The 25,717-nt window shown below is 42.8% G+C and overlaps 1 protein-coding gene across 2 annotated transcripts in view; it reads left to right on the top strand.

The window, feature by feature from the left end:
* The window catches only part of DCC (DCC netrin 1 receptor), a 571,720-nt gene that overhangs the window by 384,707 nt on the left and 161,296 nt on the right, over positions 1 to 25,717 (top strand). The window contains exons 8-9 of one of the 2 annotated variants that reach the window (XM_069774824.1): positions 12,717 to 12,873; positions 21,566 to 21,720. In XM_069774824.1, the coding sequence (XP_069630925.1) occupies positions 12,717 to 12,873; positions 21,566 to 21,720 (312 nt within the window). Of the gene's footprint in view, positions 1 to 12,632; positions 12,874 to 21,565; positions 21,721 to 25,717 lie in introns of both variants that reach the window. The other variant, XM_069774823.1, reaches the window with a different exon arrangement.

Here is a 25,717-nt window from a genome sequence, read left to right as displayed (position 1 = left end):
TCGAGCACTGGAAGCATCTGGGGGACGCGGAGCTTTTGGAGCTGCACCGTGGGCCGTGCGTCTGCGAGTTGGCCGATGTCCCGGCTGACCCTGTTCCTCTGCTGTTCTCTCCCAGGGTCTTGCTGAAGGTGGTGGCACATGCCTCACAAAAAACTGAAAGCATTCAAGAGCTGTCCGGCTTATTTAAAATCTCACTTTGTGCTTTCCAGGAAATTTGGACTCAGATGTTTCTCTTCTCTTTGTTTATTTTCAAGCTGGATGGTAGCATTTATTTCATGCAATTTTACACAGAGCATACAATAAAATGATGGGCCGAATAGGAAATTCAAAGTGACTGAATTGATGTACTTCTGATGTCAGGAAAAAGGTAGTGGTAAGAGCAAAGTAGTCGTGGCACCTGGGCAATTGCAGATGGAAAAAGACCTCTTAGAGCCTCATCAGTCTCTTTTGATACTTTCATTTTTATAAGATCTGAGCATTTCACATTACTGAATTTACTTACACCTTGACTCCTGTCTCAAGCTAAGTGATTTGGGATCTTTTTTTTATTGCTGCCCGAGGAAAGCTGTATGTTGTAATTCACGTCATAAAAAAGCAATGAAAAATAAGCATGATTATTTCATTGTGCAAATGCGAAAAGATAATAGCAGTGCAAGAGAGATGTTATATGTTATGCTGAAGATCTTGCTGAGCAAGCAGTTGAAGCCGGGACACCTCTAATCCAGGCAAAATACCTTTACTACACAGCTGTCATTCTTCTTTCCTGTCTCTGGTTTGGGCTGTGCGGTCGATATGTGGATGGTTTCAGTGCAGGTCAAAACCAGTCCTTTACAGATGAATACTGTTTGCAGTAAAGCAGTTCATGAGTTCATCTTTGCTCTTCCCTTAGTTTTTGTGTGGCCAAGACATGGCAGATGCTCAGTAAAGCAGTTGGCAGGTTTTTGCAGGTTATTGAGGCGCCTAAGAAGTGTTGTGGACCATGGTTCCGTTGAGGAGCTCAAAATACCTTCTTGGGAAAATTCCTGTAAAAGGCTTGATTAATTTATTTCTTGGTTCATGCTGGTGTGTAGCCGTAGAGGGGAGTGCTGTAGAGGTTGGTTAAGATCAGATTCATCACGGGGAGCAGCTCCTTGAGCAGTGTTAGTTAAGCGGGTCTGGGAACAGGTTTGTTGCTGCCAAAGTGAGTTGTGGTGATACGTCTCCTCTCTGCAAGACAGAGGTGAGTAGGAGGCTGAGCAAAGTTTGTTAGGGAAAGAATAGTAATAAACAGCCAGGGAACTGAGGCACTAAGCCTTAGCAGATACACACTGGAGGAGAAGGACAGCTGAAGGAGATGCTCTGAGATGTTCTCACGTGGCGTTGGAACCTTGGTGTGGTCACCCGTGCGGAGGCAGCACGTGGCTGATTCAGGGATTTCCTACCAAAAGCAGGTGACTTAAAAGACTGGGAAATCCAGTGTCTTTCCATTTTTTCCTTTGAAGCCATTTCTGTCAAGTACCAGCTTTCAAACCCTTGCGTATTTAGGAAGAGTTGTTGCAAGAAAATGTGATTTGATTTTTAGGAGTAAAAAAACCAAGCTTGCAGGCTGCTACTTCATGATGGCGTGGGTTTTGCTTCTGGTGGAGAGAGGTCAGTTTGCCGGACTACCCCCAGGTATTTTAGTGAAGTATGATAAATGCCTGCTGTTGCAAAGCACACCTTGGAGTTGGCCCCCCAACACTTGATGGCTGCCCTTGCAATTATAAGGTCCTGAAGCTTCTCACCGAGTACAAGATGATGCTTCAGTAGTGGAAACACTCCACGTTTTGTATTGTTCACCAGGTTTAGCTTTGTCTCCTTGTTCCTTATTTCCTTTGTGCTGGTTAAACACTGCTTTGAAGGTGGTGTTATTAATTTTTTCCCTGGTCTTTTCTCTGGTGCTTGTTACCAGAATGTGTGAACCTCTGCACTACCATGAACACGCTTGGATTCACAATTCTCCGTTTTTCAGATGAGGAGGAAAGGTGCAGAAAGGTTCACCTCAAAAGCATCCCCATTAGCCATGCATGGCGGCCCTACAAATTCACACTCCTGTCAGTGATTTTGATAAATAATCTGCTGAACAAATCAGGTAATATATGCCACCTTCTGCCAAAACTTTGAGTAACACTGAGAACTACAATAAAATTTAAAAAAAAAAAAAAAAAAAGGACTAATGTGCTTGGTGGAAGCCTGAGCTACAGAAAAGGACTAATTTTTTCTGTAGTATTTGAGAAGAATTAGGTGTTTAAGGAATAGAAAGCACAAGAGCTAAAATACTGAGCAGGTACCCACCACATTAGGGGAAATGCTGTTGAGAAAAGAGTGATGCTGAAGCATTTTGTTGCTTTGCTTTACTTGGTATTCTTAGCTTGGAATTATTATTTTTAAATTGGCTGCAAAATACCTTATTGACACAGAGGTACCTGTTTTGTCCCACTCTCTCTGAAAGCAAAGAGTTTGGCCCAAATACTAAAGGCAGCAGCAAATCTCTAAATCCTGCCGTCAGCCTTGGCCGGGTTTGGTGAGGAGGCTCCATCCCTGGGAGAGCTGCCAAAGCGTCTGTGAGCTGAAGCTTCGCGTGCCTTGACCGTGTCAAGACTTGGAGACTTGTGTGTGTCTATCAGCTCTCCTTATGGGAGTTGAGTAGCAGCAATGAGTATGTGTTCAGTATAATTCAGAGATTTTACTTTCTTAGACGTTTAAATGGCGGTTGACTGAAGACCTTTGAAGGTCTCGTTGGTGCTCAGTGTTGGACTTGTATGGCCACGTGCTACTGTGAATATAACTTGAGGTAAAGAGAGATTGAGAGATGGGTCTTGACTGACATCTCTAAGTGTGAACGAACATTTTAAAGTACATAGTATGGCTCCCTGAAAAGTCTGCCCGACATCAGGGTGCCTAAATCTCTAGTGTGGCAGCAAGTTGTGGTCCCCCGGGTAGGTGTTCCAAGTTTATGCTCTTTCAGGGTGCTTTAAGGAACAAAGACAAGGGGGTGCAGTTTTGATTCAAATATAATCCCAATATTAAAAATGAGAAGATACTTCAAAATCAAAAGTCAGAAAGTTTCAGGGAGAACAAGCTGAGACACACCATAATGTTTCTTTATAGAAATGGCTGCTTCTCCGAATGAGAACATCTCAGTTTGTGAGGCTTTCAGAATTTTCCCTCTATTATGTTTTGGGTTTTTTTTTCTTCCCTCAGCAAAAACTGTTATTCAACTTTGTTACATTCCTGAATAGTTTGAAACCCTTCAGGGCTCAGTTTTAATGCAAGTTAAACTTTTGCTAAAAAGCAATAAGCCACGCGCACAGCATGCTGTTGATGGTCACAGGGAGGAAGAAGAGGAGAAGCAGCTGATCACGAACAGTGGGAAATAGTTGACCTTCCAGCCACTCTCCCTATCGTTACTAGAAACAGCTGCTGCACCGCTGAGTTTCGCTTGCAAAAATAATGAACTTGCGCGTGCTCTCCTGCATTTGGAACACCACAGATGACAACATTTATGGTTGCTGTTTAACACTGTTGGTATTTGACCACGAAATGCCTTCCAAGTCCCTCGGCTGCTTTAAAAATCTTCAGTTTATTTCGGCTTTTTCCGTGGGCGGCAGCTATTGTTCGGTGGGTTGGGGATGGCTGACTAGATTAACTGACCAGCATCTCCTCCGGGAGCATTTGCGGGTGATTGAATTTCTTGCAATCAACAGCCCATTGCCCCTCGCCCCCCCATTTTTCTTGGTGACTAATTGATGATGACAGATGTCACCTGCGCGGTGACGCCAGCCCTGCCTTCCCAGCTCCAAGGGGGAGAGCAGTAGTGCTTTCTCTGAACGTGAGAGCTGATCAGTGGTGGGTTTGCCGATTGTTTGTTTTTTAAAAAAATTTTTTTTTACACTGTAGTGTCAGTTAATTAATAAGATCTCTTCACTGCATGAACATAAGCAGCCATTAAGGCCATATTTGCCATTGATTTTTTTTTTTTAAATGTGAATAGCAATTTTCACAGCTGTAAAAGGAAAGACATGGAATGTAATATGCAGACAGATTTGCATACAGGCGTGCCTTTCACATGCACGGGAAGAGAGAAGTGTGTGCACCTACCAGCCTGTCTGAGAGTCCCCTTCGACAACTGCTGGCCCAAGCTGTGTCCAAAACGAGCTCAGGTATGAAAATGGAAATATCTCAGTTTTCCTGCAGTTAAAGAAATAATATGAAAGTAGATTGTATCATTTGTAGGTGTACTTTTACAATAAAACAGCGGGTAGTGGCCGTGCCTGTGCTAAGAGTGCTGTTGCTTTGCTGGCACAGCAGCGATGGGTGCGTGGATGTCGTGTGTGTCCGTGGGGAGCTGCAGCTGCCAGCCTGGGGAACACCAGCTCTCCAAAAATAAGTGAAACCACTACAATGTCTACTTTTCTGGCGGAGCTGCAGTCACACCTGGAACTTTGCTGGAATAGCGGTGCCAGGCAGCAATTCACACCCAGCATCCTTAGATCTCGATCAGCAGGACTTCATCTTCATTGCCTTGACCCAGCCCGTTTTTTTGCATAGAGTAGCTCTTGGGTGACAACAGCTAATGATCTGAGAAAAATAAAATCACTTTCTTCTAACTCTGATCAAGCAGCTTTTACTGCGACAACGCAAACACCATCATCCCCGTAGATGCTCTTCTCCTTTTGGCCCCTGCGCAAAGCTCTTTGCCTTGCCTTTCTTGCCCATGTCCTGCTACGGGTTCAAATAATTCTTCTTAACTCTCCAAAGGGCCCAGAATTCTACAAGGTACTGTTCTGCACATTTAACAGCAGATAAGGGTCTGGGTGACATCTTCCTTAAAATAACTTTCAGTATAACCATTGGGCAAAACTGCCCTGGATTAATTGGAATTATGGGGTCTTGTAGTTCTGTGTTGCGCTGCTGAATTTCAAAGTAAACACAGATGGCACATCTTTTGACTCTTACAGGGGATCCAGACAAATTATATTTTAACCTGAGCTATTCCTTTGCTAGTTGTTGTAGCCTTCTTCGGCCTGACCTTACCCTTCTGCCTCTCTGACCACCCAACACGTGCTCTTCCCTGGGCTTTCCTCCTGGCCTCTCTTCTTGCTCCCCACCCCAGCACACCTCAGCTTTCAGACCTTGCAGCGGGCATCCCGTTTCCCAGCCATTTATCCTTCTCTTCCATATGCCTTTGTCACCCCTTCAGGGGCTCTGCCCCATGGAAAAGGAGGAAGAAATGAAAGCTGCTGACTCTTCTCCGGGAGAAGTGAAGGCGCGATGTGGTCATCTTCTTCCTCTGTCTTCCAGTGCCTGTCCGCGCATAAAACAGGGCTGGAGGTTGAAGGAGTAAAACACGTGGTCAGATGTTGCAGCGGTGAGCAGAAAATAAAATAGAATAGCACGGCTGGTTTGCAGGGGTAGGCTAGAGGGCAGTTCAGATAGCCTGAGTTCCACGGGGATGGGGAAGGGTCTGTTGGTGCTGGGGTTTGTGGTGGGACCCTCTGGGCATTTTTTCCTTCACTAACTGTGGTTGCAGCTGCAAAATCTCATGCTTCTTCCTGGGGGCAGATCCTGCGTGCTCCTCTGTGAGCCTGAGCAGCACCTCCCTATCAAGAGGAGCATGTAGGAGGAGATGCACTGGCTTGCTTTTCGTGGAGGTGTCCCCGTTTACTGGTTTCAGGTCGCGCCGTTTAGCAGATAACTAGCCTCCTTCCTCCTGCTATCGCAACTCAGCAATTAAAGCTGTTATCCTTCCATACGCCTCTCTTGCCTGTATTTGAGAAAATGAGGCTGGAGAGAAAAGAGAAGCGCTAGTGTGTATTTAGCTTCCGATGTGGTTGTTATTGCATAGGGTGAAACTATCAAAATCTCCCCCGTCTCTGTGAGATTTTGTATTTCAGATATGTATGTGCCGTTTCCAAAGCGCAGTTGGCCTAATCCTGCGAGGTGCTGAGTCAGGAGTGAATTCCTCGTACAGTAACATCAGGCGTTGTTGACACACATGAACTTCAGTGATTTATAGCGAGGTTCGTAATGTCATAGAAGAGGCATAATAAAAATTAGTACTGCATGACTTGTTTCTAAGAACATCATTATGGCACCAAGTAATAATGAATTACTGTGCAAGAAGCCAGAAGGGAGGAAGTATGTATGGCAACGAGGACAGATCTTTTATTTGGTAAATTAGTATCACTGCATATGGGCTGAAAATCTCTAAACATATGCTGACGTACCCTGACATCCTGGCATGTGCTCCGTGTCGTTGGTAAAACCTGATGTGTGTGAACACATCAAATGTAGATGGGCGCGCTCGCATATGAGCTGTGCCAACGTGATCTCTGCTGGCGTTTGGAGGATGGATTTGAGCACACAGCGCCTGAAGAAACGCTTTTTGAATGTGATGCTTTGAAACTATGTTGTATGATTAATTGTCTGGATGGAAACTGGAAAGGCCGAACTGTGTAAGTGGTCCCCAGGAAAGGTAATAGGAGTTTCTTGTGCAGAAAGGAGCGTTTTTGTTTGACTTTAAGTAATGAGCTACCAGTAACTTGTCCAATCTGATACTTATTTGGGACAGTAAATTACACCTATTTCATATCTCTGTAAAGGTTATCTGACAGAACATCTGCTTTTTTCGTAGCTGTTGGAAACAAGACCAAAATTTAATTATTTCCTGATCAGACCAAAACACTGTGATTAATTTGGTTCTTGTTTCTCTGTTTCACCAGTTCTCACCCATTTAATCACTTAATGTGGGACGATGAGAGCTCCTGGATCCACGTCCCAGGGCTTTCCTGGGGAATGTCTTCCCCACTGCAGGTTAGCATTGGGTTTTAGAAGCGACCTGGAGGATGGGTGGTGAAATCCATCATTTCATCATGAAATTTCAGATGGAATTTTTAACTACCCCTGTGAAATGCAGAATTTTTCCTTGCATTCCCCTCTCAAGGCACATGCTTGATGGCTTAGCATGGGTGATGCCTCCAGACGGAGGGGCTTCAGGCCCCAGGATCCCTACATCAAAGGGTACGTCCTCACACCAAAACCACGCTCTTTAGTGGCACAAACCCTCCGTCCTTGGTTGTTTTCCTCGATCTGGAGCAAAACAGCTCCTGGTTACTTTCCCAGCCTGCTCTTGGGGGTATCTGGAATGTGCAAGTCGTGGATTGCTTTTATATTCCGAGTGCATAAAAAATGAGTCTTCCAGTGTTAAAGTAACACCCTGTAAAAATACAGCTCCTCTCATCTGCAGATCCTCGGTGTGGTCTATTAAATTGGAAACAATTAGTGATCTGTTATGAGTTTAATATAACTGCAAATTCATAGTTGTGTGATAGCCAGTGCAAGGTAAAATTAGGCAACTCATGCTCTACACCCCAACTTTGTTTTGTTTAGAGTTGTTCTATTTCTTTCTCTAATGTACGTGAAGATTGATTTTTATTTTTTTCAGGAACGCAAATTAGGAGGTTTTTTGAATCCCCTTTTTAAAATTTAATAAAAATTTTAATTAATTTTTTTAGTCCATCGTTACCATGGGGGTGCCAGCCGTGGATCCGTAAACCATCTCTGAGGTTTTCCCCCAGGAATGATTGTCGACCCCTGAGCTTCTTGCAGTTCTGCCAGTTAATGGCATAGCCCTGTTAAAATAAAAGGGCATTCTGTAAAATGAAATGGGAACGATTCTTTCAAAAGGGTCCGTGTTCTAAAAAATGACGAATCCTCCAAAATTGGTATCTATTATAGATCTTCCTATTTAAGGGTATTTTACTGGAAGAGTGCCTCGCTTTTTCAGGTGCTAGGTGTTACATGTGCAGCATCTCTTGAGTTACAGATACTCCTGCGGCGAGCTTTTTTTCTTACTTATAACTTTCGCAGTTTGCTCTACGGAAGGTGTAAGATGGGTCAAAAAGGTTCTGAATTAAAAAAAATTTTAAAAAAGACTAAATTCTCTGAATGCAGAAGTGTAACAAAAGACTGGATTGGCCAGGCTATGGCCGTACTGAGCAACACCAGACAATAAGCACGTATTTGATGTTATTTCTGGAATTAAAATTCCATGTAAATTGCTTTTCCTTTTAACACTGAGGATTTGGAGATGAGAACAGATTCATGTTCTTATGTCATACTTGAAATTCATGCTGTACGAATAACTGATTTAAAGTGCTAAAGCCAAGGAAAATATGGCGGGGGGGAGTGGGGAAGAGACTTGAATTAATCCAAAAGGTTTATATTTTAACTTGAATAAAACATCTTTTTTTTTCTGAAATGAAATGTTTAACTTAAAGCCTGAATGTTCCTTTTATGTTTAAATACATTCAGTGAAATTTTCAAAAGTCTTTTAAAATGAAAACAGATAAAAACTTCATCTCTATATTCAAAAAAATTCAAATTAAGGAATTGAAATAGTTGTTAGAAGGCATAAAAAATATTTTAAGGTAGCGTCTTGGCTGAAAATTTTCATTTGATGTCTTGAAATGTCATTTTGGCATCAGGGTATGTGGGATATGTAGGGAAAGTGTGATTTGCAGCAGGAGGTTGAAGATTGCAAGTGTGATAGTTTTTTTTCATTTTTGCTGAAAAAGTATCGAGTTTCAAATCTTATCAGCAAGCTCTAATTTACAGTATTTTAAAAGTGTAGATAGCCTATAGTAGACGTTCTTATTTTAACAGACTCTAAGTGTAAAACAGTAGCAGTTGCTTGAATAGTCTTCGCTTAGGTAAGGTTATAATTTTTAAAAAAACAACGCTAAATGGATAGCATCATGAAAATCAACACTTTCTTTGATATATAGATAGATCCTATATATAGCCCAATCTCTTTCTGTATTAATTTATCCCCCTGTGTAATTTTTAATTTAAGCGTGTGGCAACATGTTATGTGTATAACAGGCTTAAATTTTCTACGTGAATTAAACACGATGACTAAAAACGTGCAAATATTAATTGCTTTAAAAGCAGAAAAGTCAAACTCATCTTTCTCAGTAGCAGAAAAGTCACACTCGACTTTCTCAGTTCAGAACTTGTGCCTCAATGCAGATTACCAGGATAGCGTTTATATCAATATTGCTGACATCCAAGAGCAACATTTTCTGTATGCACAGTAACTTCTCAACTTATTCTTCACCTTAAACTTACAACTTTTTTCCTTAAACTTCTTTCCCTTTTCTGTCAACTTGGTAAGTATGTTTTGGGGTTTTTTCTTTTTCTTTTTTTTTTTTTTTTTTAAAAGCAAATGAATATTTTTTTTTTGTACAGAGGTACAAAAACTGTGCTGAGGTCTGGAGTGGGGTGTGTGTGTATATATCTATCTATCTATAGTCTCTGGAGCAGGGTGTGTGTGAGTGTGTGTGTATGTATATATATACATATAGTCCCTGTGAGCACTCAAGTGAGAACATGAGATGTTTTATAACTCAGATTTAGAGCATTTGTACCCATGTCTTTTACCAGGAGAGGCTCATGAATAAACCCATGCTATCTATTGCCACCTCTGCTTAGCAATAATAATGTTATATCTTCTTGATACCAAATCCCTTGTGGGATATAATTACAAGGTTGTTGGTTTTTTTTTCATTCATTCATCATCTCTTCTTGTATATCCCACATAAGCTTTTGCTGGTCTCTACAAACACCATTGAAAGGGTAGACAGCTGCTGCTGCCAGGATCTCCTCTCCCCACCTGCCTGTAGACATGCACATATATGTTAAAAAAACCAAAACCCAAACCAACGTATGACAAGTATTAAAAAAAACCCCTGTCTCTGTGAACTAGGTCTTGTGGGCTGTTTCTAATTAAAAATAATAGGAATATGACTGCTGTATGTGGGAAGCAGTGGTGAAAGGGGATGTCATGCACGATGTTATGCTTTTAGTTGTTTTAAAACCCCTAAGTTGTGCATGTTTTGTAACTGCTCTGTATTTTACCAATAACGGCTGTAAACAAGCAGGTCCTGGACATCTACACCAAACATATTTCTGCATTTTTGAAGAACATTTGCTTTAGGAGTGCAAAGACAGGTCCTACTGGCAAAATAATAATAAGGTCCCCCAAATCACAGCTGATTCTGGATTAAAAATAACAGGGGGGTTGGTTCTGAATTTGAGGTGCTCCATTTGGCTTCCGAAATGGAAACATGAAGATCAGTTCCTATCAGGCCTGTATTCAGATCTTCTCTGTTGATTGTATAGTCATTTACACTTAGGGAAAATGAATCAATCCAGTTTTATGCTTGCTTTGTACAGAGCTAGATGATTATTCACACTGCCACAAGAGCAGAGAAAGATGCACTCCATGAGGAGTTAATATAAACCACATCAGGCTAAAATCGGAGCCTGTCAGACTCTGATGAAGATGGTTTAACCAATGGTGGATTGATCTTGTGTAGTCATATGAAAGATTGAAGGATTTCAGACATTACTTGCTGAGATAATTTCAGGTTATATGTCTCGCCGTATTGTACTATTCTACTGTATATGTTTGCTATTCACTGCTAGCAACAATAAAAGTGAAATTGCTTTTGTCAGTGATAGCTCTACACAGTTTACTGAAAGCCAGAGTAAAATACATGCTTAGTGGACTGGAGCTTCAGTCCCAATCTTGCTGCTTTTCGCCTCATTTTTTCGCTGTTATTTCACTAAGTTGACACCGAACGGGTCAGCCGCCGCCGCATCCACAGGCATGGGGTCACGAAGGGTACGGATTCGCCTCCAGATTTTAGATACTTATTCAGCATGTTTAAAGGTAGACGCTGTTTGGTAGTTTGAGTAGCTCTATGGGCTCCATCAACTGTGTTGGGTAGATGTCCTCATTTTCTATGGGGGGAGATTAGACACCCATATATATGTAGTCACGTACACATAGTCACCTAAATGTACATGTCTGGACTCGGGGCTGATCATAGCGCAAGTTTCTGAATACTAAATGGGTTTTGATGGAAGAGAGGTGCCAGACTGCCGTGCTCTACCAGGAGGATGGATATTTGGTGGAGGAACCATGGACCAGGGTTTTTCGGGGGAAAACTCAGAGTTTCTATAGCCCCTCAGGTGCCAAAGTAGTTAATAATGGGGATGTCTCTGAATTGCTGTGTTTTAAGTACCAGAACTCAACTGGAAAAGCCTCACAGGTTTGTCTGTGTGCTCTGTTTTTTGGGGTTTTTTTTTCCAATCTTGCCTTTGGTACTTCTCTAGAGGTGTTTACCTACCGCAGCCCTCTTTAGAAGACGACAATGCACTTACGCTTATAATACATGAGTCAACATATAGGATAGACCAGAAACCCAAATCTGCTTGCTCTGACCACGAAGCAAAATAGTCACGTCGTCGTAATATAAATGTACACAGAATTATACTTTAGCCTTGTGTTTGCACATTATTTAGATCAGTGGCCCATGACTAAGGACGCTAAACACAATCTCAGTGCAAATAATGGATCACAACTTTGCAGCCAAAAGAGCTGAGACTGTGGCTTATTATTTTCTTTCAACACATCATTACTCTGGAAGTGCCACTGGGAAATTCCCTAATTCCCTCTGGTTTTGGATTGATCACAATAAGAGGTAATAATGTTTGTTATTAATAATAGCAATATTAATGGCTTTTAATAATAATTTAGGGATAATATCAGAAAACGCTAAGCTAGTATTCAGTGAGCGTCATGCTTTTTACATGAAGCTGTTCTTCATAAGCTGTTTAGATAATACAACACTGTTAATGCTCTCACGGTAAATTAATGCTACTAATATAGTTCACAATACATGCATAGGGACTGACCAAAAAAGATTGGCAAGAATGAAGAAAAATAAATTGCTTTTTGGTTCGATACCAATGGTGAAAACCTGCTTTTCAGGGCCGGTATGGCTCATGAAATTGGACCTTATACATCATGTTTGCTCTCGGAGAAAGTTAGGTGACTGTGGGTCCTCCATAAGGTGCATGTGCTAAATCAGGAGGCAGCTTATCATTTAAAATACTGTTAAATAAAAAAAAAATTAAAAAAAAAATTAATTTATGTTGGCAGGCCAGCTTTCACATAGATTTGGTGGGCAACAGCCAAACCCTTAAACTCTATAAATAAGTACTGTTCTAAAATGAATTTTACTGCTTGAATCTGCAGTTTAGGCATTTCTTGGTTCTGCACATAGTCTGAACACTTTTCCATGGGGAACGGTGTTAATATCAAGTTTCACTGTCTTTTCTTTTTGTTTTATCCCACTTCGATGCAATTATCTAGTAAGTCGTGTGCCGAAGCACCCTACTTAGTTTCTGCTCTTCCCAAACCCATCAGTTCGTAGGCTTCAGGCTTTGAGTGGTCAGTTACTGCTGGCTTATGAGGTGAAATACTTCTGCTGCTTGGGGCACAAGAGGCAAAACCAGTGAAATAGGAGCGAACAAAGGAACGTGTCGTACTGATCGCTCGTGCAAGAAATAATTTCCAGTTATCCCATGGAAGTAGCCTACTTGAGTTTTGTGTGTTGCTGTTCGCTTTAGATGATGGTTCAGGATGGTGTATTTCAAGGTGCGATTTTACTGTTAGTTTTTTTTTCTCTCTCTCTCATCCCCTGTCATTTTATTCACGCTTATTCCATGCCACCTTGGCCCTTTGTTCCCTAACACCTCAGCCATGACCACCACGGCACCTCCCGCCCGCCCCGATACCCCCGTGCCACCGGCCTCTCTGACTGACTCCTCTCCTTCCCCTCCAGCTGTCCCAAGTTCCAGTGTCCTCCCCTCTGCCCCCCGAGATGTGGTCCCTGTTTTGGTCTCCAGCCGATTTGTCCGTCTCAGCTGGCGCCCACCCGCAGAAGCCAGAGGCAGCGTCCAGACGTACACGGTCTTCTTCTCCAGGGATGGCGTCAACAGGTAGGTGTCAACGGACCGTGGGTCTCCTCTGGATGGGGGGATGGCCCTACGAGGGCCTGAGGTCTTCACGAGTATCTTGCAAATGGTTCTCAACCTTGTGTTCTCCCCGTGGTTAAAGAAGCGTGAAGCTAGAAATGCCTTTCGTTGCCGTATAGTTTTATAGATGACATATCAACATTTATATAACAGCGCTCGTTGTCTTGGCACGAAGGGCTGTTTGTGTTGACAGTGATGTCTATGGATCTTACCTCCTCCAGCTATTACTTGACCGTCTAACATAAAGTATTGTTAGCTCCATATTTTACCTTTCATCTTCCTCTGAAGACACAGGCTCAAGTGTTCTTTGCATCGCTGGGAGAGGTGAATTTATTGAGCCCTAATCAGCCGGAGAGAAGGACTGCTTTTAGAGCAGTGCAAACGGTTTAAGACCTTGAAAACAGCCAGGGAGTGGGTTGCGAAGATTTTACGTGATTGCAAATAAATGGACCAGCCTGGGCCGTTCTAGCCTCATGGGTTAGACCTGCAGAGCAGAGAGCTCTTCTGTGATAATGGCACTATAGATTGGCATTCGCATGATTCCTCATTGTGTATGTTCATTTCACACTTGAAAAGTACTGCACATTTACTTGGGGTTTGTTTTATTTTCCTAACTTCATAAATGATTTTATGCCTGAGAAAAATCTTGTGTTTTTCTTTTCCTGTACATCGTTATGAAGAACTCACTTGAAGTATCCTGTCCTGTATTTTGCTGCACTTACGATACACTTCAGCTGCCGGCTGGTGACTAGTACTTGTGTGGGTGTTGATGGCAGCTCAGCTTCTGAGGGGACTTGAATAAGAACCTATATTTAATTGAAAAATGAGCAGACCTGTATTGGATTCATGAGAGCTAAAGAAGTGGGACCCCACAGTTATCAAAGTGAGCTCCCCGCTGCCGCAGTGTGGGCTTATCCTTCATCTGAAGGGGCTCAGTCTTGCAGGCAAAATTTCCTGCCCCAGCTGGACATTCGCAAGCTTCTCATCTTAATCTCCAACAAGGTCCAGCTTTCTTTTATAGCTATATGGCCATTTCTTCACCGAAAAGGTTGTCAAAGCACTGGAACAGGCTGCCCAGGGAAGTGGTGGAGTCACCATCGCTGGAGGTGTTTAAAAGACATATAGACGTGGCGCTTAGGGACATAGTTTAGTGATGGACTTGGCAGTGTTAGGTTAATGGTTGGACTTGATGATCTTAAAGGTCCTTTCCAACCTAAAGGACTCTATGATTCTATATATAAGGGTTTGATTTTTAATTTGTTTCAATGCTTGTAGACATTGATAGCTCCAGCAGCAGTACCTGCTGCAAGAGGCAGACGCTCCTAAATAGAGACGTGTATCCATCTGGTCCGGCTGAGCAGCCTGAAAGGACACAACACCCAAAGCACTTGGGATGAAAGTGTGAAACGCACTCTCTCTCTCTAAAAGAAAGCTCTTAAATTCAAGTTGGCATTTCTGAGGCCGGTGCTGCAGGCAAGCATCTTCTGCAGCAGGGTGTCACTTGTGGGATAAACCGCACGTAGGCAGGGGGGCGAGTTTGTGGCAAAAACATGGGGTGGGAGCCAGGCTTGCTGGGTTTGGGTCACAGGTCGGACACGGGCATCTCACCTTCCACAAATCCCTCTGAGCCTGACTGGGAGCAGAGAGGGAGAGACAGGAGCAGGGTGAGACAGAGGGTCAGGGCTCCGATCTCCATCCTGCATCAGATCGAGTCTCCAGTTGTGACTAGTGTGTACGAAATGAGAACGACGCCTCACTGGGGCATCAGGAAGGGTTATACTGAAGGTTGTAAGGCACTTGGGGAGGGGATTAATTGGCCTTAGAAAAGTAACTGATGCAAAAAGAGCGATGAAGGAGTTCAGTGGGAAGTGAAGATGCTCAGCGGCTCCCTTGTCGCTCCCTGTTTGGGTACCAAATCGGGATTCACACGACTGGATCAAATATTTTTGCACATCTGGGTCCTAGCATTTGTCTGCAGCCATCGCCACCAGTAATAACGGAGCAGGGTCCTGTGCTGTGCATCTGTGTGTGGGGATTCTCATCTCCTTTTGTTTATAAAGCGCACTGAGATTTGTGGATGGGCATGAAGCGCCCATGTCGGGGCAATGCCGGAGGGCACTGTTGTAATCGCATCTCATTTATTTTAACTGTCTTAAAAACGTCAGAGCTGCCACACGCAACTGGACTGAGTCGTATTCTAACTCAGCCTTTTAGTTCAGCAGTGAAGTGAAAATACTGATATTCTTATATAAGGCCTTTAAACAATGGTGTTTCTGAGATTAAAAAAGATGTGAAGAGAGCTCACCCCAGATTCCTTTATACTTCAAAATAATTTTTCTTCCAGAATTTCCATGTTGCTGCTCAAAGTCCTGAGTCCCAGAAGGGTGCCTTAGTCCCATTCCCAGCTAGATGCACGCCTTGTTAAAGAGTCTTCTGCAGAAGACTGTGGGCTCTGTGTTAAAATAACTAAACAAATAAATAGACAAAATAAATATTCTGTTATGTTCCTGCCAGCAAGAGACTCAAAATACCACTTCCAGTTTACAACTTTTGAATATGCACCTGTAGCATTGCAAACTTTCAGACAAACTGTGAGATAGAATTGATGTATTTTTCCTTAAAGGAAAAAGCTTCCATGGAATTTTTGAGTTGTTTATTGTTTGCACATTTTTTTTACTAAAGAGCTATTTTTCTGTTTACGAAAATAAGTATTGGATTTGACATTAACCTCAGGGATGCAAAGGAATTGTCAGAGAAATTACTGTAAGTCTGGAGTAAGGCGATCTTCCCGGGTTCGAGAGCGGGGAGGATTTGCGTGACATCTGGCAGCATCACCGCAGCCAACACGACACACAGGGCGCCCGGCCATTTCAGGGACCATCCGGAAAAACAGCCTCCCCTGTTTTGATCTCTCTTATAAGGGTTTTTCAGCTCAGCCCTTTCAAAGAAACCCCTTTTGGAAGTGATTGCACTTATTGCCGTAGCGTAATCACCAGAGCCCTTCTGATGGGATGCTCTTTAATCTTCATGCTCAGCTGGGCATCCTGCGTGGGATCAAATGGGTTTGCTTGCTGATAAGGATGATTGGAAAGAGCACTTAAAGTTAAAAGGCATGTTTCTCAGAAAAGGATAAAACAAACCTTAAATCTATTAGGAAATAAATAAACAGCCAACCAGTACACCTGCAGCTAGGGAAGTTTCTGGTTGAGGTAAAAGTTCAGGTTTAAAAGTGAGATATTCTATAACGTTTGCTGATAAGAGCGGACTGTTGACGAAAAAACAAGCAGAAATAGAGGATTTTGTGTATAGGATCTGTTAGTAGACACATAACTTGTAGCGTACATTTGATTGTGCTTATTTTCTGTTAAAATATAGTGGAATATAACAGTAGAACATAATGCATGCATTTCAGTGGATATCACTCTTCAAGGTATAGACATGTACATGCTCACAAAGACCATAAAAATCCATCCTGCCTCGCAGGAGAAGTGTCCCAGAAGAGAAGGGAGCTCATTTAGGTTTCATTTGATGTTATAAGCTCACTGAAAAAAAACCCCTATTTTATATGCAAGTAAAAGGTCATCTGAAAGATTAAAAATGCAGAGTTTACCAATGTAGCGGGTAAATCTCTGCCTTTTTGATTTCTTTCCCATTTTACTGCTGGGTTGCTGCCCAGATGGTGAGCTCTCAGGAACAGGGCTGTCCTTGGGTGCTGCGAGATCTACTGCTAATGCTCCGGCATCTCTCACATCCATGTGCTGTTGAAGCTTTAATTTTAATTAATTGGGGTTTTTTTTAGCTAGAGGTGGTCTTCAGGTGGGAAGCATTGGATCCATTTCCATCTTTAAACCCCTTCCGAACCAACAGCATTTGTATCTGGATGTTGGTCACGTTTAATTGCAAACTGATTCAAAGTAGCAATTTTTTGTTCTGAGCATTTGCAAAATGGGCCGGATTCGATATCTCAATCCACAGGCAGGTTCAAATTTTGATCTGATTTTGATATTCAGGTTTGCTCTCAGCCTCACTGTGTTTGTTCCCTCTTTTCCTCTGTCTCTGCTGGTTTGCTTCTCAATGAGCGAGCATTGATTCACGCAGGCATTTGATATTTATGCGGTAGCATATTAGTCACCACAAAGAAAGAGACATTGTTTATTTTCACTGATTTGTTTCTCATCTACCTCTAAACCAAAAAATAACTCCTCAAATGTAATCTCAAGACATATTTAATTACCTGTGCATAGTTTTAAATGAATTCTGCCTTCCTGGTGAGAATTTGTGTCACTATATTTAAAATGTAATTTACAATAAAAAAAATCACTATATTTATTTATAAATAATGAGAAATATTTGTAGGGTAATATATTTCTGTTTAGCATTTTAGATGAGATGCAAAGCCCCAAAATACTGTTCAGTTTTTGATTGCAACCTTTGAAATGTCAAGTTGGCTTAAATAGTGGGTCCTGATTTGTAGTTATCCTTCTTTTTTAACTGACTGTTAGCAACCATTTTTCCCAATAAATGAAATTAAATGCTCTGATCTTAAAAGAAAAAAAAAAAGGGAAGAAAATGACCCTGGAAATCAGCAGTATTACAGCTGAACTTAAAACCCTTTGACGAAGGACTCTTTTGCAAGATTGGGACCAGTTTTATTTTTAGTTGAACATGCGCTAGAACTTGTTTTCAGTAACAAATTAATAAATGCATAGATAGTCACAACAAGCTAATAGATCTCCCAGTTTAGCTTCCTGCATGTTGCCGGCTGAAGAAATGAATCAAGGGACCACTTAATTGAATACAAAAACTTATATTTGATTAAAGTCTATCTTCAGAATTCAGCTGAAGTTCTGAAATATCATTCCCAGATGATCTATTTACATTAGTTTTGAGGTTTGCTTATTATAATCAAGGACTTTATGTTATTTTGTGGGAGAATGATAATGGGAGATAAAAAAAAGAACTCAAGGTAATAAAAGTCCGTCCATTTTAAAATTAATAGTATTCATTTCACAGCAAGGAGCATTAACATGACTTGTCTTACTTGAAGTAACTAATTAGGTGTTTGAAACATTATAAAAGCATTTGTTACACACCTAAGAGATATATGGGAACTGTAATTATCTTTTTTTACATGCTGATACCGTAATGTAACATGATCTTCAGTCACTGGAAATTACATGTCGAAGCCTCCATTTTACAAGAAAGTGGATGACTTTAGTCAAGGTCTTTTATTTTTAGACTGTAATTTATGGCCTAGATGGGTCTGAAAAAGAAAACCCCAAATGTAAAGGTGCCTGATTCAAGGATGTTTGGTGCTTTTGAGATGATTCCTGCATTGCTGTAGCATCTCTAACGCGTTAACCCCTCGCTGGTAAGCAGGAGCACACGATGGACTTTCGTACGTGGGTGCCACTCATCTCGCCTACCTTCAGCCTGAGTGTGTGCCGGCGGGGCAGGTCGCTGGAGCTCAAGGGAGGACGACAGCCACGTGTTTTACAGAATCTATCGGACCTGGTTTAGACATCTGTTTTACAAAGTCAAGGGTAGTGCTGTTGTATTCTCAGGGAGTTTTTTCTCCTTGCTAGCTGGAGGGTTTAAGGCGTCATAGAAGACGTCACTGCCCGTGGCAGGTGGCCCATTTAAACAAACGGGATAATTTTTTCTCATGGCTCAATTACATTGCCACAGAAACCAAAACCCATGGAGTCAGAGCTTTGACAGTTTGAGGGAGACAGACCCGTTTGGGTGTCTGTGATCATCTGGGTGCTGAAATTCCAGAAACCTATGCCAGGAGAATAACCAGATACTTCTATCCTGGTTCCTGATGTACTTGGGTGGTTATACAGCTCCTGGTTTGCACAGAGAAGTGTCCTGGGCTTTAGTATCACCACTGAAATCCAACGGAAGGTGAACACCGAAGCTGCGGAGATTGCATTTGAGGGTGAGTGCGTTAGTCTAATCGAAGCACTTGCTTGGATGTTTCCAAATGGCCCAGGCTGGGATGTGATGCAGCAAATGCAGATCTGAGAAGAGGAACAACAGTCCTGGGTCTCCTCGTGCCTCTGTGGTGGGGTTGGATTTTTTCTGTTGCTCTGCAACCTCAGCATCAGGTACAGAATGGGCTGTGTCAGGACTGCACTCCTCATCATAGCACTTCACATCTACGTCCCAAACTACGCAGGATGAGAGAGTTGTGCTGGTTCAGCCCCTGTAGTCTAAAATGCAGATTTGGTTCGGCTCAGGAAGTCACTCAATGGCAACGTGAGTGCTGAGGGCACCAGATATGTGTATGGGTTTGGTTTTTTTTTTTCTTCTTTCTTACTAAATAATGGGGAAAGACTTACTGAAAGAATGCCACAAACCATTCCACCTTTCCAGACTTGCATACATGTGTCACCACCGGTACCACTGTGGCAGAGAACTATTAAAACAGATATCTGACTGGAGTTTTCTTCTATCGCTTCATCTCCTTTTTCTTCTCTTGCTTCTTTGCTGCTATTTTGGTATTGAAAGGTGGTCTTATTGCATCTTTGCTGTTAACAAAAAAGACGTATACAATGAGAGACAGTTGCTGACAGTGCTGTCATCCTGCAGGTAGGAAGTCGCTGGGTATATATTTTTTTCTCTCTTCTGTGGGCTCCTGCTTCTTAAAGGGTTTATGGAAATATCGTAGCTGTTCAGTTCAGATGTTACGGGCCATCTGGCCCCCCGGTTGTACCGCTGCTTTCAGAGTCTGACAGCTGGTTACAAATCCATTGGAGCCATTTTCAATGCAAACAGAAACCAGAGGTAAGAGGCAAGAGAATAAAATTAGGCGAGTTGGTCAAGCACAGCTCAGCTTGCCCGGTTAGAAAGAGCAAAGGCTCTGCCTGCCGTGTCCTCGTCGGGGAGCAGCAGCCATCCACAGCTCTCCTTTCATGTTATCAAGTGCAATGGAAAGCCTTTCTGCTGGAATAGAAGCGTTAAACTCCCGTCTAAACTCCCGTTGTCCCTGCTAAGGGACGACCCGACCGTTTATCCCCAGGGAACGTTCACACAATTTTTTTCAGTCAGTTCTTGGAGGGCCGGAGCAACGGTGGAGCCTGGCGCTCAGAGGACAGGGCTGTTCTCTGGTATGAGAAATTTCATTTTGAGGGAACATTCCCCAAAGGAACAATAATCTCTGTTCTCTGAATTGCTGCTATGCCTATTGCAGCCCAGAGAACCACAGCAGCCTCTACACAAAGTTTGACAATTAGTTGATTTGGTCTTAAATGATTTTTTTTTTCTGCAGCATGAAATCTACCTTTTTGTTGTTGTTAGCTTTTCAGAGGGCTTCTAGTAAAGGAGAGGAGCGAGGCATGCCACCCATAATAAATCAGTTACAAAAGCAATTTTACCTACTTCTGTTTGCAGATTGTCCATGAAATGACTGTGATTTCATCCAATTTAAACCCTGCTTTACTGTTTAGGGATTGTGTTTTTCCTGGATAATCCCACGTTAATGACTCTAGGTCTGTCTCTTTCTCACCAGCCGTTTCTCTCCCCGGGCAGCACAAAGCCCCAGCCGGGCAGAGCTTTGCTTGACCCGTGCTAGGATGCAGATACCCCTTCGGCTCTGGGTGCTCCTGGTGCCAGGAAAAATTACATGGCTCTTGCCCCGGTGGGAGGACGATGTCCTGCACCTCTCCCTGGCCAGGGACTGCCACCTCCCAATGTCTCGGCTGTACCTTTACTCTGGAGACCACCACCGGCCAGTTACCCCAGGACTCGCCACTGGGAGCAGCTGGTGGAGGAGTATCAATCGCGTTTTTTGCCACGGCTCATGATAACAAACTCCTGGCCAGGTTGGGCAGAAATAGAAAGCTGGCTGATGCAGGCAATAGTGAGCTGCAGCGTTTCTTGAAACTAATTTAGTGTTGGACAAGAGGTGGGCTCGGTGTCACAGCTCAGGAGGAGAAGTACCTGCGTGGCCCCATGCACCAGCTTCCCAGGAGCCGCCGGCCAAGTTTGCCAATGTGGGCTGGTGTCTGACCAACGTGGGCATTAGAAGAAGGTTGTCCCTGGGCAGCTCGCCTTGCCAAGGGGTAGCGTAGTGCAAACTCCACAAATGGGGTTTCATTTGAGACCTCTGAAATGGTGGGTGGTAGCACCATCGTAGAAAAAATTCCGCCTGGTCCCTTTGCCTGTGAAAGAATGGGTGGCGGTGGGGGTTTTGCAGGTACAGCTGCAAAAGGGAGCACTGACGAGGGCTCGATTTGCAGGGCAATCCAAACCCAGTTTTTATTAGCTGGATGTTTACAGACCAATATGCATCTCGCTTCCTATATCAGAGTTGTGTTCCTGTATTGAATAGTGATTTCTTTCCATCAATTTTCCTTTTTTGTTATATTAAGAAAGGCAAAGAACCAATACACGATGTACCTTATGAAGCGTTAAAATACCAGTCTTTTTTTGTAGCACTTGCAGCATTCCCAGTGGGCCCCATTACTTGAATTAGGCTTTTTAAAGTAAAAATGAAAAAAAACCCCTATAGACGAACAAGCCTCAAACCGAAGTTTGATAAGTAATCATACCTTGCAGGCTACCAACTGCATAAATAAGTAATGCTTTAAGATCCAAATGCATTTTAAAATGGGGGGTTTTTTTGTGTGTTTTTTTTTCTCTTTTTTTTTAGGGAACGGGCAGTCAACACATCTCAGTCTGGGACACTTCAACTTACCGTGGGGAACCTGAAACCAGAGGAGACCTACACTTTCCGAGTGGTGGCATACAACGAGTGGGGACCGGGAGAGAGCTCGCAGCCTGTCAAGGTCGCCACGCAGCCGGAGCGTGAGTGTGCGCAGGAACAGGGTCTTGGCGTGGGTGGCAGCAACGGTTCCTAAGGAGTTGGGTTTTTACAAGGAAACATGATAAACTTACTGAAAGATACAAAAACTTGCCACTAGAGTAAATGTTTTGGCTTATTTTTGTTTAAAAGGAAATATTTCTATTTGTTTACATTTAGCCGTAACTTTGTTTTATAAATCTTTGGAGCAGGTGCAACCTTTCAGTAAACACTTTTCTCTTTCTGTATGTCTCATTGTATTGTAAGTATCGGCACACGTCTGGTCTCCCGAAAGAAGAGAAATTTCTTCTGCTTGAGTTTGTGCTATTGCAGTTTTTCTCACTTGGAAGGTCCAAGAGGGGCTTTTGCACAGAGAGGATTGAAACACCTTTTGAGCTCTTCCATGGCAAAATTAATTATTGAGAAGAATAGTTCCGAGCACAGGGATGGGTGCTGTGTCTCATATTGATGTGTGCTGGACTGCTCTGGTGAACCGTAGGGGTGATGGTGGGATGCTCAGCTGTTTTAACGCTCTGTCAGTAAGTCCCTGCCAGAATACGCTCTCCCTCTGTAATAAGGTGGGAAATCTAACGCTTAACAGAAACTGTTCTACATCATCACACGTTGCCATGTACAGAAATTTAACTGAAGGGCAGTATTCGTCTGAAAACCCCTTGTTACGTGAAGATAACAGCTGTGCTGGAAAGCCCTGAAATGTGTTTTTTTTGATTCATTGCCGCAGGTGACTTGTTGCTGGGAGCAGGTAGAGGAGGTGGGAATGGTTCTCCACGGGGGCAGGGAGGGAGGAGAAGAGGAGCTTGGAAGCAAATCCTGTGATAAGGCGAGCCTCCAGAGGTGGCTTTAGGTGGCTTTTGAACCGTTCGGTTCCTTTTACAGCTAAGCTGAGCCCCAGGAAAGGTGTCTGTTAGGGCCAGCGAGAACATGTGCTATGTCCCCTGGCCAGGCAAGGGATGGTGTGAACAAGGGGAAAAGGGACCTTTCAACTGACGTTATTCTGAGATTTTGTGGCTATGGCTTTGTTTATCACGAAACGTGAATTTTACTCCCTGTCATCAATTCCCAAACTCCCAAGAGTAGTGATGTTAGTGAAATATCACCTGAGATACGTCACTTTCTGTGTTTCTGGCTGGCCTTGCATTTTAGATACGTCTTCAATTCCTGCTCCGAGGTTGCTCTCCCACTTATTGCACTTATCTGCAGTTACGCAACTGCCATGTGCAAAAATAAGCAAGGTTGTATCCCAGCCCTTTTTGGGGAAAAAATTCTTGAAAGTCGGTTTATGGATCTGAACCTTTTGAAAGTAAGGTATTAAGTAACTAACCATCAGGATCGTTTATCTATTAGTAATTTATCTCTGCTTAGACGCGCAGGCGCAAATGTGCATATACACATTTCTGTATATGTTTGTATTTTTAATATATGTATATTTATATATATATATTTACAGAAGTAAAATATCATTCCAGTCAGGACAATGCCTTTCCCCAGCAAAGCCCCAGTGAAAAGCAGGCACCGCTACCCCCTGCTGTTACCGCCTGAAGCTGCCACGGCACGGAGTTACCAGCTCTGTTTAATGTGCAGCATAGACATTTGGAATATCTTTCCTATTTAATAACTCGCAGATTTCTCTGAAGTGTCAAATTTGAGCATGGAGAAAATATTGCTTTCCATTTTTTCTTTTCACTTTTTACTGTTGACCAAATTATCTTATCATTTTGAAACAAGTCTCTCTGGTCCTGGGAGGCAGTCAGCCTCTATGTGGCTGTCTTTTAGAACATGCTGTAAGTATTGTACAATAAATTACGTGGCTGCACATAGATTGAATTTCCACGTTATTTGAAAATAGCAGAAGTATTATGCAATCTGGCATTGTTAAAGAAGAAAAAGCTGATGAAAAAGGACATCTGAAATTCATGTCTGTCAGTGCCTGTTTCTAAAAGTGCATATATTTGCTCAGTAATCAGTTTAAAAGATCAACAGAACAAGTTCCAGCTTTTTGAAATAATCATCCAGAATATATGGGCTGGATTTATATGAAGGTTTTTGTCCCCAGATTAACACTCCTCTCTTCTTTTTTTTTGGTAAACTACAACCCCTTTTTCTCTGCCTTTATGGTATATAATTTCACTACAGTATTATCAGTCCAGATTTAAATCCCTGCTTGCTTAAGCCATGTCTAATCTTTTCATGCCACATGTGGAGACTTTGTGAGTTATTATTTTGGCTCCTCAAGATGCTGTTAAAGCAGCTTGGTAGTAGAGAATAAAGGAACACATCTATTCTCGCAAGGAGGATTGAAATTGTCCATCCGAGCTTTAAAAGCTGTTCCCTGCTGTGGGACCAGCTCATTTCTTTTCACAACCCTTATGAATTAAAACCAGTTTCCTAATAAATCCGTGTCTCCCTGATGTGTGTATTAGTTGGTGGAAGAGGAGATGAATAGGAAAGCATGTTGGTGTGCCCCAAAGAAACTTGACGGCATCACTCCAGCCTCATAAAGTTGCCTCTTGCCATCTCCCTTTCAGTGAAATCAATTTAGTGTGCGCTGACATCTCAACTTCTACCCGAGCATCTTTAAGGGCTTTATAAGGAATAATTAATTACTGTATCCTTCTGAGGTAGGGAAGTATTATTATACCTACTTAAGAGAAGCCCAGCTGTGTCCCCATATGTCTCTCCCCTCCCGTGCTATGCTGCGAGGAGCAAATCTGTGACCCCCCGTGGTTGTCCCCGAGGTGGGGAGCTGCCGGGAGGAGCTGTGCTCCTCACCCCAATGTCCTGAAAATGGAAATTCTGAAACAGAAATACAGGGATTTGGGGTAGATTTCTGGAGAGAGTGGGCCATTTTGCAGCAGCTAGAGCGTAATCTGACTTGCATAGGAGACTTGGGTGACTTTGGTCACCAAGATCCATGCTTTTGTAATTACTTTCAATTCCCCTTAGAGGCTGGTTCATGTAACCTCAGAAATCAGTCCCTTTGTGTTTTTTGGGGTTTTGTTTGTTTGTTTGTTTTTTTAATCAATTGTTTTTTTTAATCAAACTGGCTGCACCTGAATCTTCTTGCTAAGACAACTAGCAGCAAAAACTGCCATCAATACTGCATTAAAGCAAGTGCACCAGAAGCTGTTAAAGTTCTGGGGTTCGGTGGCAGCTTTTTTTGGCTACAAGTTTTTCAGTGGAGACAATATTCTTTGAAGTTGTTGCACAGGAAACGTTAAAAAGACATAGACAAAATTGCAACTGCAATCTCTTTTAACATACATTTCTTCTACAAATGCCAAAACCACATAGAAAATTAAAAGGCCATTAAAATTAATGCAATGAATTTTCACATGGAAAAGCAAGGGAAGGCAGGGATGTCTTTAAAACCCACAAAGATGACAATTTTATCGAGCAATAATCAACTCCATATATGTTGATCTGGGCAAATTAGGTTTGCAGAATAAACATGTGCTGGAGTAATTGAATTTTCTGAAGACTTGTATCGGACCCATCCATTTTAGACACCAGTGCAGAGATGGTGCCAGATCGTCACTTCTCAGGGCTGGCGAGGGTCCCCACGCGGGGCTGGATCCTGCCGCTGTCGGGTGCTGAGTAGTTCAGAGGGCACTGGTGCCGCCTTTGCTCCTACTCAGCTATTTTGGATGCCGGTTTCAGTCACAATGATGATAACGTTGTCGTTATAAATGATGCTAAACGATCTCGTGATAGTCAGGGTCCTGCTGAAATGAGAGCCCTGCAATGAGTTTGGGCAGGCACAGACCTCCCGCCAGAGTGGGTTTGATCAGGGTTTGGGGAACAGGGAGATGAGAATCCCCTTTCTGCAGTGCAAAATGGCCACGGATCTGGGCGGAGGAAAAGCTGAGCTCGCGTTTAAGAAATTGGGAGGGCTGGAGCCGAGGCTCTGTGGCTTTGGGCAGATCATTGAAGCCTCTTGGTTTCTCCATCGGGAGAGTATAAATAAGCAATGTTGACACGAGG

Source organism: Haliaeetus albicilla, chromosome W (genome assembly GCF_947461875.1).
Source record: "Haliaeetus albicilla chromosome W, bHalAlb1.1, whole genome shotgun sequence".
Lineage (NCBI taxonomy): Eukaryota > Metazoa > Chordata > Aves > Accipitriformes > Accipitridae > Haliaeetus > Haliaeetus albicilla.
This window is presented reverse-complemented; position numbering and strand designations above follow the sequence as displayed.